This window comes from Sorex araneus, chromosome 3 (assembly GCF_027595985.1).
Source record: "Sorex araneus isolate mSorAra2 chromosome 3, mSorAra2.pri, whole genome shotgun sequence".
Lineage (NCBI taxonomy): Eukaryota > Metazoa > Chordata > Mammalia > Eulipotyphla > Soricidae > Sorex > Sorex araneus.
In genome coordinates this window covers 110239841-110260081 of record NC_073304.1, presented here as the reverse complement: position 1 = coordinate 110260081, position 20241 = coordinate 110239841, and the positions used below count along the sequence as shown (strand labels likewise).

General features: G+C 42.1%; 1 protein-coding gene across 1 annotated transcript in view; it reads left to right on the top strand.

Moving 5' to 3' along the window:
* The first annotated feature begins 16691 nt into the window (after positions 1-16691).
* LANCL2 (LanC like glutathione S-transferase 2) overlaps positions 16692-20241 on the top strand; it is a 43122-nt gene continuing 39572 nt past the window's right edge. Inside the window, exon 1 of the mRNA XM_055130607.1 lies at positions 16692-17012. Coding sequence (XP_054986582.1) covers positions 16812-17012 — 201 coding nt within the window. The 5' untranslated portion in view covers positions 16692-16811. The remainder of the gene's footprint in view (positions 17013-20241) is intronic.

The following is a 20241-nucleotide window of genomic DNA, read 5'->3' as shown; positions in this document are numbered from 1 at the left end:
TCTGAGGCTTATTTTGAGTGAATACTCCATGACAGAGGGTATATCAGGTGAAGCAAAATGTCATCCCCTTCTAAATAAAACACATATCAAGAGAAAATTAGCAGAGAAGCTGCCAGAAGCTGACTAAAACAATCTGAAGCAGGGGAGTTCAAAAGGGAATATGTGGGAGAGATGTACACGCCCACAGTGCCCTGAAACACCATCCATATGGGGGGATGATGGAAGTCTTACATTAGATACAAGACCAGATTTAATTTAGTTTTTAAAAATAAAATGTGAGTGAAGCACACATATAGACACTGCATATATTATAAGATTATAGCTTATTGAGTCATCACAAAGTGAACATGCTTACATTTTCAAAGATGGAGCTGACCAAGGCCTCAGAAAATCCCCTACCTTTCCAGTCACTCGCCTGTGTGCCATACTGACATCTAAAAGCATAGGTGAGCTCCATTTTTTAATTATTGTTTTCTGGACCACACCCAGCAGTGCTCAGGGCTTACTCTTGGCTCTGTACTCAGGGATCACTCCTAGCAGGCTCAGGAAACCATATAGGGTGCCAGGAATCAAATCCCAGTCAGCAGCTTGGAAAGAAGGAAGGTAGCTACCTGCTATACTGTATTTAGCTCTAGTACCTAACTTTACATTATTTATTAATAATGTCTTTTGGTGTCACTAACATATGCCAGTTTTATTTCTATATACCTGCAACAAGAATTTTAAAACATCATCATCAAAATTTCAAGTTCCTGAGAATAAATCTAATAAAAAATATATAAAACCTCAATGAAGAAAATCATAGGTAGTATCAAGAAAAACTTTTAAAAATCTAAATAAATGTATAGGAGTATGTAATAGATTTGAGTCTTGTGTCTAAAAGGCAACAGTTATCCCCAGAATGATCTGTGGAATAAAAACAATCTATATCAAAATCCCACATGAGGAGCTGGAGCGATAGCACAGCAGGTAGGGCATTTGCCTTGCAAGCGGCCGACCCGGGTTCAATTCCCAGCATCCCATACGGTCCCCTGATCACTGCCAGGAGTAATTCCTGAGTGGAAAAGCCAGGAGTAACCCCTGAGCATTGCTGGGTGTGACCCAAAAAGCAAAACAAATACCACATGAAATTTTGTAATGGACAGTTAGATTTTGAAATGCCCACATTACTGCAAATGTCCTGACAAACCAAGAAAATCTGAAAGAATAACCAACTAATAAAAACCAGGGAGAGCTCAAAGGGCTCTTCTGGTTTCCCATCACAGGAGAGAAGAGTACCCCACATTGCCAGCCTGAGCAAGGAACAATCCTCCCACACAGAGCACTGTGAGAAGTGCCCCCCAGAACCCTCCAAACTTTTGAGAGACCCCAAAATAAAATAAAATAAAACCAAGTGATAGTACTTTTCACTAAATATCAAGAGTCAGTAAAACTTAATATAAAATTGAATAATGTTTGGGGGAAAGAGAAAAATTAACCAAAGGAAAAGAGTACAGTGTAGGAGCAGACCCACATGCACACTTACTCGATTTATAACAAATTTGGTAGTGGAGAACAATGAACCAAGGGAATCACTCTGGGCCAATTTGTTGCTCAAAGAGGACAAAAGAAAATTAGTCTCTCCAATCCCTATATCCACATTATCCAGGTGGGTTATAATATAAATGGAAAGGTAATAAAGAATAAAGGTAAATGGTAAAAGCCTTCATGTTGCAACAAATAATATTTTATAGTCAAGATAGACAATACTTTAAAAAAATTATGTATAAGGGAACAAACCCAGAACGTCACACATGCAAGGCTATCATTGACTTGACCAAACAGCCCAAATAGCACCATAATAAGATGATTTTCATATTTGGATTTCTCTAATCTACGGAGATTATTTAAAAAGTTAATGGACCAGGTAGTAGTTTGCTAATAATATCAATATTATTCCTATGTACCCTACCAAGTTTCAAGCACCTTTCCTCATTTAGCTGATTCAATCACTGTGTTTTACAGGTAAGAAGACTGAACAGTTTCAGTACATGACCAAGTGTTCTATTAGAATGGGTAGGGTTGCTATTTATATCAGTCAATCTTCTTTTAGAACTATGCTTTTGGTGATTACACCTGGCCCGATGTAAGTCGGGGGTTTTTAATACTGCTTTTAGCTGATATATGATGCTGAAAGAAGACATGTGCAACTTTGTGCAACTATGCAACATGTGCATCTTTGTGCAACTATGCCAAGAGCTCCTGGATATATCTAGATATTTCTCAGAGCTCCATATTACAGAATTCTAGAAGATGTTAAGCATATTAAAATGTACTGGCTCAAGTACATCTATATCGTAAAAATAAAGAAATGAAGTCAACATCTTACCAACATAAGCAATCTCCATTATTCATGTTATTACAATTTGTCCATAAGATGTATGTTACGTTGACAGTAAGAGACTTTTGTAGACATTAGATTAAGGGAATGTTTTAATATTTAAATAACCTCTTGGAAGAATGTACATTTTTAACTAGTGTTGGTCCATTGCACTAACTGGTCCAATCGCAGCAGCAGATGGCTTGTCATTATTACCCAAAAAATCATCGAATATATCTCTGAACCAAAGCAATTCAAAGTTACCCTTTTGTTGTATAAATAGTAAACCTTACATTTATAAGATATTCCTTCTAACATGAAAAAAGCAATCCCATTCACAATCGTGCCCCAGAAAATCAGGTACCTCGGAATCAGCTTAACCAAGGAAGTAAAAGACCTTTACAAAGAAAACTACATAACGCTACTCCATGAAATCAAAGAGGACATGAGGAAATGGAAACATATACCCTGCTCGTGGATAGGGAGAATCAATGTTGTCAAAATGGCAATACTCCCTAAAGCATTATACAGATTCAATGCGATCCCTATAAGTATACCCATGACATTCTTCAAAGAAATGGATCAAGCAATCCTAAAATTCATATGGAATAACAAACGTCCAAGGATAGCTAAAACAATTCTTGGGAAAAAGATGATGGGAGGCATCACCATCCCCAACCTCAAACTTTACTACAAAGCAGTAACAATTAAAACAGCATGGTACTGGAACAAAGGCAGAGCCGTAGACCAATGGAACAGGGTGGAATATCCCTACACACAACCCCAAATGTATGACCATCTAATCTTTGATAAGGGAGCAAGAGATGTGAAGTAGAGCAAGGAAAGCCTCTTTAACAAATGGTGCTGGCACAACTGGACAACCACATGCAAAAAAATGGGTTTAGACCTTGACCTGACACCATGCACAAAAGTCAGATCAAAATGGATTAAAGACCTCAACATTAGACCACAAACCATAAGGTACATTGAAGACAAGGTCGGCGAAACCCTCCACGATATTGAAGACAAAGGTATCTTCAAAGGTGACACGGAACTAAGCAATCTAGTAAAAACAGAGATCAACAAATGGGACTACATTAAACTAAAAAGCTTCTGCACCGCAAGAGATACAGTGACCAGAATCCAAAGACTATCCACAGAATGGGAAAGGATATTTACACAATACCCATCAGATAAGGGGTTGATATCAATGGTATATAAAGCACTGGTTGAACTCTACAAGAAGAAAACATCCAACCCCATCAAAAAATGGGGCGAAGAAATGAACAGAAACTTTACCAAGGAAGAAATACGAATGGCCAAAAGGCACATGAAAAAGTGCTCTGCATCACTAATCATCAGAGAGATGCAAATCAAAACAACTTTGAGATACCACCTCACACCACAGAGACTAGCACACATCCAAAAGAACAAAAGCAACCGCTGTTGGAGAGGATGTGGGGAGAAAGGGACCCTTCTTCACTGCTGGTGGGAATGCCGACTGGTTCAGCCCTTCTGGAAAACAATTTGGACGACTCTCAAAAAATTAGATATTGAATTCCCATTTGACCCAGCAATACCACTGCTGGGAATATATCCCAGAGAGGCAAAAAAGTACAATCGAAACAACATCTGCACATGTATGTTCATCGCAGCACTGTTTACAATAGCCAGAATCTGGAAAAAACCCAAATGCCCCAGAACGGATGACTGGTTGAGGAAACTTTGGTACATCTATACAATGGAATACTATGCAGCTGTTAGAAAAAAGGAGGTCAAGAATTTTGTAGTCAAGTGGATGGGCATGAAAAGTTTCATGCTGAGTGAAATGAGTCAGAAAGAGAGAGACAGACATAGAAAGATTGCACTCATCTATGGTATATAGAATAACAGAGTGGGAGACTAACACTCAAGAACTGTAGAAATAAGTACCAGGAGGTTGACTCCATGGCTTCGAGGCTGGCCTCACGTTCCGGGGAAAGGTCAACTCAGAGAAGCGATCACCAACTACATTGTAGTCGAAGGCCATGTGGGGGAAGGGAGTTGCGGGCTGAATGAGGGCTAGAGACTGAGCACAGCGGCCACTCAACACCTTTATTGCAAACCACAACAGCTAATTAGAGAGAGAAAACAGAAGGGAATGCCTTGCCACAGTGGCAGGGTGGGGTGGGGGGGAGATGGGATTGGGGAGGGTGGGAGGGACACTGGGTTTACGGGTGGTGGAGAATGGGCACTGGTGAAGGGATGGGTTCCAAACTTTGTATGAGGGAAGTATAAGCACAAAAGTGTATAAATCTGTAACTGTACCCTCACGGTGATTCTCTAATTAAAAATAAATAAATTAAAAAAAAATAAGATATTCCTTCTATAAATTTTATTTTGTTACTATGCTATTTTGTTATATAAAATATATTTTTTTATTTATTGTTTTATATGTTCATGATCACAATCACGAAATCCTGTTAATTGTCGATTTCTCGAGCAGGCTCAGTAACCTCTCATTCAGTGTCACTCTGGAGGCTCTTTCAGGGTCAGGGGAATGAGATCCAGCTTGTTACTGGATTTAGTATATGAATACACCATGGGAAGCTTGCAAGGCTGTCCCATGTGGGCAGGAAACTCTCAGAAGCTTGCCAATTTCTCCCAGAGGGAGAAGAAGGCTATAAGATATCGCGCGGCTGCAATATATATTTTTGTTACTATAAAGCCAGTAAAATAAATTATGAGTTATCGTAAACCTAAGGTGACAAAGTTGACCATTTTTTTTATTTTGACTTCAAAAAGTTCTTAATTACCTTAAATCATAAAATATTCACACCAGACCTGGACACTAACAATTTCACACTACAAACACGCTTTCAAATACATACACACAAGTCATTGGCACTCACTAAAGTTTTAAACAGCAGCATAAGAAAACACCAGAACTAATTTTATCTCTGCACTGTTTCACAAAAGCTATTGTTGTTAACTAGGCCGGTTAAAAACTAGGATGTTACTATATTATTTTATATGTTACCTGGCAAGCTCCCCATGGCGTATTCATATGCCAAATACAGTAACAATGATGGGTCTCATTCCCCTGACCCTGAAGATCCTCTAATGCGGTACCATTGGGAAGGACGAGTAAAGAAAGGCTGCTAAAATCTCAGGGCTAGGATGAATGGAGAAGTTACTGGGCCCACTCGAGCAAATCGTTGACATACCTCTTGGAAAGCCCAGCAAGCTACCTGTGGAGTATTCGATATGCCAAAAACAGTAACAATAGGTCTCATTCCCTGACCCTGAAAGAGCCTCCAATTGTTGGGAAAGACGAGTAAGGAGAGGCTGCTAAAATCTCAGGGCTAAGAGGAATAGAGACTTTACTGGTACCCACTAGAATAAATTGACGAACAATGGGATGACAGTGATACAGTGATACAGTGATGTTACTATGCTAATCTGGTTGGTCATGTTGAACCAGGTTCTAAGAGGAGGATAAAGCCTACACTTGATCTGACCCAATATATATGAACTAACCTGATATTTTAAGAACTGAAGCCTCCATCTGTGATATGAACACTGAGTAATATGGTCTACAACAACAAAAGAACATAAAGGACAAGCAGATAGAGTGTTCATGATGAGAGCCAAAAGTTTCCACTATGAGTCATTGATACCCTTGCCAATTCTTCCCTGACAGATGGATGAAAGAATTTAAAATATGCTTATTGTAGGACTAATCATAAAAAATTAGTCACTAGTAGGAAAATAATACTAACACTCATTTGAAAGAAAACAAGGCTAAGGTTTTGCTTATGAAGTGCCAGTAACCTTCATCCAGAAGAAATAACTGAGAAATTCAAGACATTCACACAAGGACTTCCTTCCTTGTGGTTCCTTTCCACAAAAGAGTAAATAAAAAAGATAACAAGATTTATCTTTTTCTTCCTTCTGTCCCCCATCTCTCCCTTTTTCTTCATTCCTGAGGCAGTTTAACAAGTAGTCTAAATATGGTATATATTTGTCCTACTTGGTAAGAAATCATAAAACTTTGCTTTCTGTGGAAAACTTCCGCTTGTGCTGACACTGCAAAGTTAAATGGCTACAATTTGGTTTACCCAAACATGTATACACATACGAAGACCAGAGACTGCTTCACCCTATCCTTTTAACATGTCAGTATTGATCACATATGCACCTTTCTGCCTTTGATCAGGATTTTATTGTAAGCATGCACACAAAGTAGGAAGCCTAGTAAATTTCTGCCAACAGAGTTAATGAACTACAAATTCTGGGTAACTAAGGTTGAAAACACTAAGACCTAAGACAAGTTAGAACAAAGTGATAGATATCACCCAACCTCATTATGCAGTCATTATTGTACATTTACTTAATAAAAATCATATTTATTCATAATATGGCAGCTTCGTCATTTTCATGGCAACCTCCGAGCTGACCAAATGCAGTTAGAATCTCAGTGGTGAATGATGGTTCCTTTTACACTGATAATTTTCAATCTGGTGTGTGTCATGCCACTTGTGTGATTCAATATCTCATTGATGTTTTGATTTGCATGTCCCTGAAAATAAGTGATTATAAACACATTTACAATGCCTACTGGCCAGCCATATGTCTTCTGCAGAAAAGTTTCTGTGCATCTATTCTCCCCATTTTTGAAGGGATTACTGGATAAGTTTTTGGTTGCTAAACTTTAAGAGTATTTTATATATCTTGAATATTAGCCTTTCATGTAATGTATGGTGTGAAAATATTTTCTCCCACCAATAAGGTATCTTCTATATTAGTTGAAGATTTTTGTCATACAAATACTTAACTGAATATAGTTCATTTGCTTATTTTTGTTTTGATAGCTTTGTAAATGGAATAAAATTATTATTTTTTAAAATTTTTTTATTGAGTCATTATGTGGAAAGTTACAAAGTTTTCAGGTTTAAGTCTCAGTTATACAATGCTCGAACACCCATCCCTTCACCAGTGCACATATTCCACCACCAAGAATCACAGTATAGTTCCACCCCACCCCCCCATTCCTAGCCCCCCCACACCCCTGACCCCCCCATGTGTAACTTATTGAAAAAACCTCTGAGGGGCAAATCCCGAAGAGTTTTACATGGCTGTACTCAATGAATTTTATGAGTACTAGCGTAATCTTGAGGTATTTAATCCACTTTAAGTTAACTTTCGTGAATAGTGTAATATGGTGCCAGCTTTCCTTTTTTTATGTTGCTATACATTTTTCCTGCCACTGTTTGTTGAAAACCTTATGTAGAAATGTTGTCTAGTTTAGCCTCTTTGTACAACAGTATAGATATAACTTTTAAAAGCACAAATAAAGCTACATATGACCCCAAAAATTCATTCATTGGCAACTTCTCTCAACACATAAAAACGTTAATTTGAAAAGATGTATGCAGAATGAGCTACTTTATAACACCTAGTTCAATATAGTAGGATATGGAAACAATACAAATGTCTAATGACAGAAGAATGAATAATGAAGTTGTAGTATATGCACATCATGGGATACTATGCGGTTATATGATACAGTTATAAGCAAATATGAAATCAAGCACTTTGTTGCAATGTAACAGAATTGGAGGATATCACAGTAAGTGAAATAAATCAGTGGGAAAAGAACAAACAGCAGGTGACCTCACTCATATGTGGAATGTAGGGAGAAAAAACAAGGGAGTCGACAGTATTTTGTATTTTAAAACTAACAAGCAAAGAGGGAAGGCATGAGGGGAGTACAAATTGGAACAGCAGAGGCACAAGGACAGTCGTAGATGGTCACGGGCAGTGGCACGCAGTAACTTCGTACGTAAAATCAAAAACTTTAAACCCTCATAATGATAGTAAACTACATTTTAAAAAAAACATTCTTTAGGATCCTGGATGCTACTTTGACTCTGGGAAATCCCCATGCTGCTATCTATCCTATTCTCTGAAATTCCATACATATCCTGCTACCTATTTAGTTTACACCAATTCTGTGCCTACATAACCTAGAAATTAGTGTAGAAATATTGCTACTTTCTTTAGAATATGACCACACTAACTATAGAAATGTGTACTTTTGCTTTTAATCCTCTTTGCTAGAAACAAAGTTACTTACTCCCTTTAAACCAGGTCTGCACTGATTCTTTTTTCTTTGGATGAAATTATTTTCCAAGAGGGTTGGTCACAGACTGGAGAGGAGAAGAAAAATAATGAGGTGTAGTACTGATTTTCCATTTCCTAGAAAGAGCAACTCCTCACCACAGTCTAAGCAATTGTCACCCTGATAGTCAGTGGTGGAGATCAATTCCTACTCCATGAAGATAAAGCAGACTACCACACAGGGCTGATAAGATGCACATTCTATGCTACATGGTAGACTTTATCAGTCCTGCTTCTTCCAGGACCTTCCCTGAATGAAGAGGAAGGTGGTATTCTTCCCTCTCAAAACTACTACCTCTCTTCCTACTCGTATAAGTCACCTGCAAGAAACTCTGATATCAATTCAGGTCTTCCTGACAGGGTCCCCAAAGCTCCTAGACATGACCACCTCTCTAGAATACACCAGATATAATCCAGGCTGTGAACCAAGGGATGCCACATTTATAATAACAATGTGAGTGAGTCTCACCCGACCCCTTAGTTACTTACACCTAAAACACAGATAAAACGCAGAAACCATCATGGAGGCCTTAAGCAAGTCATTGTAACCAACACATATAGCCTTGGAGGGGATTGGACCGGGCGGGAAGGGGGGGAAAAGTTGAAAGAAAGAAGTCATAGGACAATAGTGTTAAACTCTTTGTGATTGGACCTCCTAGAAGCCAAGACGCTCTATAAATGTGTATTTGGCAATAAAATTGAGCTGTGATCACTGACTCTGCTCCCGGAGGGGTTTCTTTCCACGCCTTCCCTCTTTCGCCCACGATCAGATTCCTGCCCGGACCCTGTGTGCAGCATGTTTGGGTATTTTAGGGATAACGATTTAGTCAAACCAGACACAGGAGTCCTGAATTTTCTATAAGCACCATGTATAAAATTTGAACCAAAAGTTTAAAAGACAACAATATATAGGCACTAGAGCATGATTCAAAGCAGGCAGACCCGGGAATGTGGTCAGTATCAAACATCAGATACTCCCATGGGTAAGATTTACAGTAATGCAGCTTTGAACCTGGAGTTTCTCTCCAATTCCCAGGTAGTTCAAAGCTGTTCAAAGTCTCAGTCTTACTCTTTTGAACTGTAAGATGATGAACTTAGGAGCTGGAGAATCAGTGCAGTCTTAGGGGTAAATTTCTGGAAGGAGGGACCACAAAGGGCATTACCCTTCAAGCCTAATGTTAACTTCGCCCAAGCTTTTTGCAAGGGGCGACACCACACACACACACCAGCAGCCTACCAGAAAAGGAAAAAAAATAGGCAGAGATTTTCAGCGGCTGCCTGGTGCAGGGGAATTTGAAATTATTTTTATATTGTTAAATTCCCTGAAAAACAAATGATTAAAGTGAATGTGGAAACTGCTGACTGAAGTAACAATCGTGCTGTGATGATAAGTGATAAATAAAAGAGCCTGTTTATAGAATCAAAGATGAAGTTTCCCCAGAGACAGGAAGAGGGCGCATTCTGTACCTACCCTCCTGAGGAATATGGCAATTTAGGTAATTTTTGTCGACTATAGGAAAATCACTATTATTCTGTAACAAGGTATTTCTTTTAGAATCATTTATCTGATAATGTCTAACCTTCTTCGGTAAAGGTAAGACATGGTTGGGGGTTCATTCTAAACATAACTTTGTGGCAAAATGCAATCTGGTATGATAAATGAAAGAACTAGGTCATAAAATATTAAAGGATGTCTCCTTTTTGTAGACCTTCAGGTCTGCATAAGAATTTCATGTTTCCTCAATTTTCTGGAAAAGCTTGAGAAGAACTGGCAATAGGTCCTCTTTAAAGTTAGGAAGAATTCGCTAGTGAATCCATCTGACCTGGGCTTTTCTTTCTATGAGGCACATATCACCCTAATACCAAAAACAAACAGAGACACCACAAAAAAAGAAAAATTACAGGCCAATATCTCTGATGAACACAGATGCGAAGATCCTCAACAAAATATTAGCAAATAGAATCCAATAACTCATCAAAAAGATCATACACCACGACAAAGTGAGATTTATCCCAGGGATGCAAGGATGATTTACAATTCAGAAGTCAATCAACATAATGCATCATATCTACAAAAGATAAATAGATCATATCAATAGATGCAGAGAAAATGTTTGACAAGATCCAGCACCCATTTATGATGAAAACTCTCACCAAAATAGGTGAAGGGACTTTCCTCAATATAGTCAAAACCATCTACCACAAGCCTATGGCAAGCATTATTCTCAATGGGGAAAAACTAAGAGTCTTCCCTCTAAGATCAGGGACAAGGCAAGGATGCCCACACTCACCACTTCTGTTCAATATAATACTGGAAGTATATGCAATAGTGACTAGGCAAGAAAAAAGATATTAAGGGCATCCAGATAAAAAAAGGAAGAAATCAAGTTCTCACTATTTGCAGGTCATATGACACTATAGAAAACCCCAAAGCCTCTACCAAGAAGCTCCGAGAAAAAAATAGACTTGTAAGTAATGTCAGAGGCTATAAAATCAATACCCAAAAGTTCATGGCTTTCCTAAACGCAAATAATGAGAGAAAAGAAAGTGACATTAAAAAAGCAATTTCGCGCCTCAAAAAATCAAGTACCTTGGAATCAGCTTAACAAAGGAGGTAAAGGACTTGTATAATGAAAACTACAAAACGCTACTTCAGGAAATAAAAGAGGACACGAGGAAATGGAAAGACATCCCCTGCTCATGGATTGGAAGAATTAACATTGTCAAAATGGCAATTCTCTCCAAAGCATTGTACAAATTCAATGCGATCCCTATAGGGATACCCTTGACATTCTTCAAAGAAATGGAGCAAGTTCTCCTGAAATTCATATGGAACAATAAACCCCCACGAATAGCTAAAGCAATTCTTGGGAAAAAGAAAATGGGAGGAATCCACCTCCCCAACTTCCAATTCTACTACAAAGTGGTAGTCATTAAAACAGCATGGTACTAGAACAAAGGCAGAGCTGCAGACCAATGGAACAGGGTTGAATACTCTGACACCGCCCCCCCAAATATATAATCATCTAATCTTTGATAAGGGAGCAAGAAATGTGAAGTGGAGCAAGGAAAGCATGTTTAACAAATTGTGCTGGCAAAACTGGACGGCTACATGCAAAAAAAAAAGGCTTAGACCTCCACCTATTACCATGTACAAAAGTCAGATGAAAAATGGATTAAAGACCTCAACATCAGACCAGAATCCCTAAGGTACATTGAAGACAAGGTCGGCAAAACCTTCCATGACATTGAAGCCAATGGTATCTTCAAAGCTGACACGCCACTGGCCAAGCATGTGAAAACAGAGATAAATAAATGGGACTATCTCAAACTAAGAAGCTTCTGCACCTCAAAAGAAACAGTGACCAAAATACAAAGACAATCTAAGAATGGGAAAGGATATTTACACAGTACTCATCTGACAAAGGGTTGATGACAAGGATATACAATGCACTGGTTGAACTCCACAAGAAGAAAACTGCCAACCCGATCAAAAAATGGGGTGATGAAATGAACAGAAACTTTTCCAAAGAAGAAATCCAAATGGCTGAGAGGCACATGAGAAAATGTTCAACATCACTAATCATCAGGGAGATGTAGATCAAAACAATGAGATATCATCTCACACCACAGAGGCTGGCCCACAGCCCAAAAAACAAAAGCAACCGGTGTTGGCATGGATGTGGGGAGAAAGGGACTCTCCTTCATTGCTGGTGGGAATGCTGACTGGTTCAGCCCTTTTGGAAAACAATATGGACGATTCTCAAAAAGTTAGAAATTGAGCTCCCATTTGACCCAGCAATACCACTCCTGGCAATATATCCCGGAGAGGCAAAAAGGTATAGTAGAGATTATATCTGCATTTCCATGTTCACTGCTGCACTGTTTACAAATATGGAAAAAAAACAGAGTGCCCAAAAACAGATGATTGGCTAAAGAAACTCTGGTATATCTACACAATGGAATACTACATAGCAGTCAGAAAACATGAAGTCATGAAATTTGCATATAAGTGGATCAACATGGAAAGTATCATGTTGAGTGAAATGAGTCAGAAAGAAAGAGACAGACATAGAAAGATTGCACTCATATGTGGAAAGTAGCTGAGAGGTACAAGCTTACAATATTGCGATTTCTGGCAGATATTTCTCTGGACTTAGTTACTAAAATACTAAAATACAGAAATCTAAACCTGTGCGGCCGCTAGTGTGGCCTCTCGACCTCTTATCTCTTTATTCTCAGCAATGGAAAACAAATTATCAAATGCTTTCTTTTCAGCAGGTCAACTTTAGGGGGGAAAAACTCCAAATCAATAATAGTGAATTTTTTGTTGAAATATTGAATGCAATCAAAGTAAAGTGAAAGTAAAGTGAAATTTACCAGTTACACATGCGGGGTGGGGGGCTGGGGAGGTGGGGGGGTAGGGGGGAGGTATACTGTGATTCTTGGTGGTGAAATATGTGCACTGGTGAAGGGATGGGTGTTTGAGCATTGTATAACTGAGACTTAAACCTGAAAGCTTTGACACTTTCCACATGGTGATTCTATAAAAGAATAAAAAAAATAAGAAAAAAAAGCAATTTCATTCACAATCTTGCCTCAGAAAATCAAGTACCTCGGAATCAGCTTAACTAAGGATATAAAGGACCTATACAAAGAAAACTACAAAATGTTACTTCATGAAACGAAAGAGGACATGAGGAAATGGAAACATATCCCCTGCTCACGGATTGGGAGAATTGATATTGTCAAAATGGCAATATTCCCCAAAGCATTATACAGATTCAATGCAATCCTTATAAGGATACCAATAAAATTCTTCAAAGAAGTGGACCAAACACTCCTGAAATTCATATGGAACAATAAACCCCCACGAATAGCTAAAACAATTTTGCGGAAAAAGAAGATGGGAGGCATAACCTTCCCCAACCTCAAACTCCACTACAAAGTGGTAATAATTAAAAAAGCATGGTACTAGAACAAAGGCAGAGTCACAGACCAATGGAACAGGGTGGAATATCCTTACACACACCCTCAAATATATGATCATCTAATCTTTGATAAGGGAGCAAGAAAAGTGGAGTAAGAAAAGCCTTTTTTTACAAATGGTGCTGGAAAAACTGGACAGGTACATGCAAAAAGAAAATGGGCTCAGACATCTACCTAACACCATGCAGATGTCAGATCAAAACACAGATCAAAATGAATTAAAGACCTCAACATCAGACCAGAATCCATAAGGTACATTGAAGATAAGGTCGGTGAAACCCTCCACGACAGTGAAGCTGAAGGTGTCTTCAAAGATGACTCGCCACTGACCAGGCAAGTGGAAAGAGATAAACAAATGGGACTATCTTAAACTAAGATGCTTCTGTACCTCAAAAGAAACAGTGACCAGAATACAATGACAATCTACAGAATGGGAAAGAATATTCACCCAATACCCATCTGATAAGGGGTTAATACCAAGGATATACAGGGCACTGGTTGAACTCTGTAGCACTATAGTCCCATTGATTTGCTCAAGTGGGCACCAATAACATCTCTATTGTGAGACTTGTTACTGTTTTTGACATATCGAATACACCACGGGCAGCTTTCCAGGCTTTGCCGTGTGGGCAGGATACTCTTAGTAGCTTGCCAGGCTCTCCGAGAGGGTCGGAAGAATCAAACTCGGGTCGGCCACATGCAAAGCAAATGCCCTACCCGCTGTGCTATCACTCCAGCCCGGTTGAACTCTACAAGAAGAAAACATTCAACTCCATCAGAAAATGAGACGATGAAATGAACATATTTTGTCAAAGAAGATATCCAAATGGCAAAAAGCCATATGAAAAAATGCTCTTCATCACTAATCATCAGGGAGATGTAGATCAAAACAATGAGATATCAAAATGGAAACAAAAGCAACCTGTGTTGGTGCAAAAGTGGCTCCTTCACTGCTGGTGGGAATGCCAACTGGCTCAGCCCTTTTGGAAAACAGTATGGGTAATTCTCAAAAACTTAGAAGCTGAGCTCCCATTTGACTCAACAATATCACTTCTAGGAATATATCCCGGAGATGCACAAAAGTATAGTAGAAATGACATCTGCTCTAGTATGTTCATTGCAGCACTGTTTACAATAGCCAGAATCTGGGGAAAAAAACCCTAGTGCCCAAAACAGATAACTGGCTAAAGAAACTTTGGTACATCTACACAGTGGAATACTATGCAGCTGTTAGAAAAGATGAAGTCATAAAATTTGCATATTAAGTGGGTGTTAACATGGAGAGTATCTTGAGTAGTGAAATGAATCAGAAAGAGAGGGGCAGACATAGAAAGATTGCACTCATCTGTGAATTATAAAGTAACAGAATGGGAGACTAACACCCAAGAATAGTAGAGATAAGCACCAGGAGGATTACTCCATAGCTTGAAAGCTGGCATTACATGCTGGGGGAAAAGACAGCTCAGATAGAGAAGGGAACACCAAGTAAAGCTTAGAGGACCCGCTCGGGATGGGAGATACAAGCTGAAAGCGGACCGTAGACCTGAAGTAGCCCAAAGGCTACCATCTCAAATATTGTTTTGAGATGTAATAATGAGCTCTTTGGAAGAAAATGAGCCACTACTTGGAATCAGAAACGAATTACCACTCAAAGAAGGGTGAGCTCCCTCAAAAAGAAGCTGCAGGAGAATCTAAAGGTAATGAGAATAATTTGAAAAACCACCCGAAGTCCAAGGCTTTGTCACAATACCTAGATTAACCTTTATGTATGTGGGGAACTCCAGGCCAAGACAACTTGGAAAAGTTGTATATATCCATCTCCCAAAAGCTTCCGTTCTGGAGAAGCCATGTTCTAAGACATCTCTCCCACTCACTCTATTTCCTTCATTTCTTTAGAAAAGATGATTTCAGTTCACTGTTTTGACTCCTCTGAAACTTTTCTGTGAGTAAAGGTGACATTTCTAAACCAAGGTTAGGACTCACTTCCTTTTTCCTGTTAAGAGCAATCCTTGCTCTAATCTGAGTCCACAGTTCTCTGAGAATTTGGGTGGTGGGTACCAGTATTAACTGTGCTGAACAGACCAAATGAACTTCCCGCGCACCTCTACACTGCCTGGTGGGGCTGATGGAATCAGCCCCTACGTGGTGTCAGTGCTCACAGTGTTATGTTTTACGTAAAAGGGAGTAGACCTAGATAAACTAGTTAGTTTAACTGGTCATTTAAAATCTCACCTGCCAGAAAGGTATCCAGTCAAAATAGAAAATGGGATGGCTGGGATGGGAGCTACAAGATGGAAGACCCCCCAGCCTGGTATTGCTCTTTGGTCCCTCTCCTAAGGCCAGTCAGAGAGCAACTCTTGATAGGATTCGCGACTGCTATGTACCCGGGAACCCAAGCCTGACAGGTGCCACCCCTCCTGACTCCAACAGTGCTGCTGCAGCGAAGAATTTGGAGCTGAGTTTGCGCAGTGCCCTTTGTGGCTACAGCCGGAAGCACCTGAGAGGTAGATAGGTGCTGCCAGGCAGGTGAGACCCAGATTCAGTGGACGGCAGCTGCGGTCAGTGAGGAGGGAGGAAAGGCCCGCAGGACAAGAGCACAAAGCAGACACGGAGCAAAGCCCTGTTTTCGACTCCGGCCCGAGCTCGAGGAGTTTACTGAGCAGACCCTGCATCAGCTTCTAGGCTCTCCTGGGGCCAGAGCGCAGAGGGCGCTGCGGGGATTCCTGCAGCAGGGAAAGGCGGCGGGCTGGGCTCGGCTGGGCTGCAGGCCGCAGGGTTCTGCACCACGCAGCAGAGCTCGCAGGCTGGGGGTCCTCGCGGGGCCACGGGCTCCGTCTCCTGGGCTTCAAAGCTCCAGGGAAAGGAATGGAAGGGTCAAGACTAACGGGCCCCCGCCTGTGTGCCTCCTGCCTCTTTACTGCGCTTTGGGTGGCTGACCACGGGAGGGGTCTTCTGGGCCGGCTGCGATGCCCAAACCTGCTGTCACGACCCCCGCTCCCGGGTGCCTGTTCAAGCGACCTAGGCGGCTCCAAGGAAAACACGACAATCGGAATCAAAAAGACAGACGCTGGTGGCTCCTCCTCCCTCGCCCCCTCCGCGGGCCCGGCAGAGGCGCCGGCGCTCGTCCGGGCGGAGGGCGGCCTGGAGGAGGCGGCGCGGCGCGGCGCGGCGCGGTGGCCCGCGGGCCGGCGGCGGCGAAACGGGCACGGACGGGCGCGGGGCCGCGGAGCCCGGGCGCGCGCTCCCGCGGAGGTTTGTCCCCGCGCGCGCGCCGTAGCGGCGGCGGCGGCGCGCGGCGGCGATGGGCGAGACCATGTCCAAGCGGCTCAGGTTGCAGCTGGGCGGGGAGGCGGCCATGGAGGAGCGCGCCTTCGCCAACCCGTTCCCGGACTACGAGGCGGCGGGCGCCGGGCTCGCCACCGGGGCGGCCGACGACACGGGCTGCGCTCGGCCCGCGTCCGCCCCCGACCCGCTCGGCCTGCCGTTCCGGGACGACGGCCAGGTGAGGCGGCTGCGCCAGGCGGGGGCGCTGGCGGTGGTAGCGCCCACCGGCCGGGCCGCCGCGTAACGTCACCCGCCTGCGCCACGCGACGCCGCGCCGGGCGTGCTCGCGAGACTTCCAGGCCGCGCGCTGCGAGCGGAGGGTCTCGGCGGTGACTTCCGCGAGACTTCCTGGGCTCGCGTGCGCGGGGCCGGGGATCAGGCCGCGGCCGCACTCGGGCAAGGCGGGCTGCGGGGGCTCCGTCTGTGGCGCTGACCCGGCCTCCCCCCCTGCCTCGCGGCGCAGGCCCTCCGCGCGCGCCGTCCCCGGCTGCCGCGATCCCGGGAGGCGGGCCGGGCCGTGGGCACTCGAGGAGGGGATTGCGGCACCCCGCACCTGAGGGCCGCTGCACGTGTGTGTGTGTGTGTGTGTGTGTGTGTGTATTGTGAACCCTGCGCCCTTCGTGTGTGTGTTTGTGTATTGTGAACCCTGCGCCCTTCGTGTGTGTGTGTGTGTGTGTGTGTGTGTGTGTGTGAAGGGTTTGTGAACCCTGCGCCTCGACCATGTATTTTATTGCAGTTATAATAACTTCCTCGTGGTTATGATCTATATCCCCTGCAGATATAGAACGGATCACCAGCTAATTTAAATGATGTAACTGCATCAGAATTGAGTAGATCTGTTCAGGATATATAATCTAGGTTATATTGCTACTTAGTTTCGCACAACCCAAGCAGATCAGGTAATGTAAATATTGGGCCGCACTCAGCAGTGCTCAGGTTTTGTGCTCAGGGATTACTTCTGGCGCTGCTCCTGTGCCATATGCGATGCTGCAATCAACCATGTGCAAGGCAAAACCCGCCTGCTTAATACCCGACCTGCTTTTATTTTATTTTATTTTTGCTGGCTTTTGGGGCGTCATACTCAGTGATGCTCAGGGCTTACTCCAGGCTCTTCTCTCAGGAATCACTCCTGGCAGTGCTTGGAGGACCACACGGAATTGAACCCTGGTCAGCCACATGCAAGGCAAACACTACCCACACTATTCTCACTCTGGCATAATATCTGTTTTTGAAAGAATGTTTTGTTTTTTTTCTTTTGGAGCCACTCCAGGCTGTGCTCGGGGTCTGGGCCATGCTCCAGGTTGTCGCAGTGGTGGTCGGGTTACCTTGTACTAGGGACTGAACACAGGCTCTCACATGCAAACCGCACATTAACCCATTGAGCCTCTCCTGCTCCCAGAAAGGGCTGTTTTTAGATGTTTAAGCAAACTGTTTCACACAGATTAAATTAGGTAAGGACCCTTCTCCATTTATTGAAAAATTTGTTTCAGTAAATGGTATATTATTCTTTACTAATACCATTTCTTCTTTACTAATTCACTTTGAGGTAATAATTGGGCTACTTTCATTTATTTTTATTTGTTGAATGTACTGTTAGGAAATCAGTCCCTTCATTTAAAAATCAGACCAGAGCTTCATTTATATAAATCATCACAGCATTTTACATTAGGATGTCTGAGAGTATTAGATAGGCTTTTCTCAGCCCATACCTCCAAAGGGAAAGGGCTTATTCAACTAAGAAAGAATTATTGGGGGGGAATGGCTTTTGTATATCATTACAACATGTCATAAAGCTATTTTTATTTTAAAAAATGGCAAGTTATTCTTTGATGTTGTTTTTCAAAACATAGAGACTAACCCCACAGGCAGTAGAAACAAGGGTCAGGACAATGGTCCACTGTTAGAGGCCTGCCTCAAGGGCAGGAGAGAGGCTAGTCGGGACGGAAAAGAGACCATTATGACAATAAAGGTTGGAAAGAATTGCTCTGGATGGGAGTTGTGTGCTGACAGTGAGCAAAGGACCAAACATGATGGCCTCCCAGGATCTTCATTGCAAAGTATAAAACCCAAAAGTGGGGGGAAGGACGGAGGGACAGAGAGAGACACAGAGAGAGGAGGGAGGAGGAAAGAGGAGAGGGATGGGTGTTGGAACATTGTATGACTGAAACTTAATCATGAGAGCTTTGGTACTATATTTGATGGTGAAAAATTGTTTCTTGGGGCCAGATACAGTACAACCCACATTCATTCCAACATCCCATATGGTCCCCTTGAGCATCGCCAGGAGTGACTTCTGAGTGGACAATCGGGAGTAAACCCTGAGCCTGAGTATTGCTAGTTATGGGGGGTGGGGGGAGGTGGAGAAGGAGTTTTCTTAGCTGATACATAATACTTGGGTTAAGGTATTTGCCTTATACATGGCCAACCCAAATTAGATCTTCAGTGCTACATATGGCCCTCAGTCCCTGTCAAGAGTGATCCCTGGACATGGAGCCAGAACCTTGAGAAACCCTCACCCACCCACACAACTATAGTGTGGTATGATAATGTCACAGTGTCTGGGTTATAAAATTTAGATGATGAGTTCCAGGAATCTAGTTTTCATTAGGCATGTAATAAATTCATAAGCTTTCCTGGTCCTATTATTATTATTTATTATTATTATATTATTATTATTATTATTATTTGGGGCCGGTTGCTATTTGGACTATATTCAGGGGTTCTATGCCGAGAGAACACTAATAGCAGTGCACAGGGTGCCATATGAGCGGCCAGAAATTACACCAGGGTTGGCAGCATACAAGGCAAGCTACCCCCCTATACAGTCCCTTCAGCCTCTCGCTGCATTTAAAATATATTCAGAAGTATGATTTATACATAACTTCAAAGCTTAGCTGTTGTTTTGTAGGAGTAGTGCATGTTAAACACCTATTTGAAGTTAAGATCATGGTTTAAAAAAAGCATTTAAAAATATCTCTGAAATATTCTTGCACTTCTAGTTCCTCAAAAGCAGCGTTAGAAAAAATGGTTTTGAATTTCATACTATTGGAGTTCTTGCTGGCTCAGCTCCCAAACCATCTGGATTAGATGACCTGGGAGAAAAATCCAGGAATAGCCATGTGGGCAAAGCCCCCACACCTTACCCCAAGCCCCATCCCCATGCCTAATCCAGACAGCAGGGACCTGACATCTCCTGGTGGGGTACTCACACAAAGGACTGCCACCAGATGGGGCTGACTAGATATAGACAGCTTCACTACTCAGCTTTATTAGTACTTAGAGAGTTCAAAGACCTCTCATAGCTTTTAACTCCTCTCCTCCATTTCCCCTACTACCTTCTTCTTTCATCCTACATGTCCCGAATTCCTTTTGCCCCTAAACAAACTTATCATTTGGCTACCAATCTT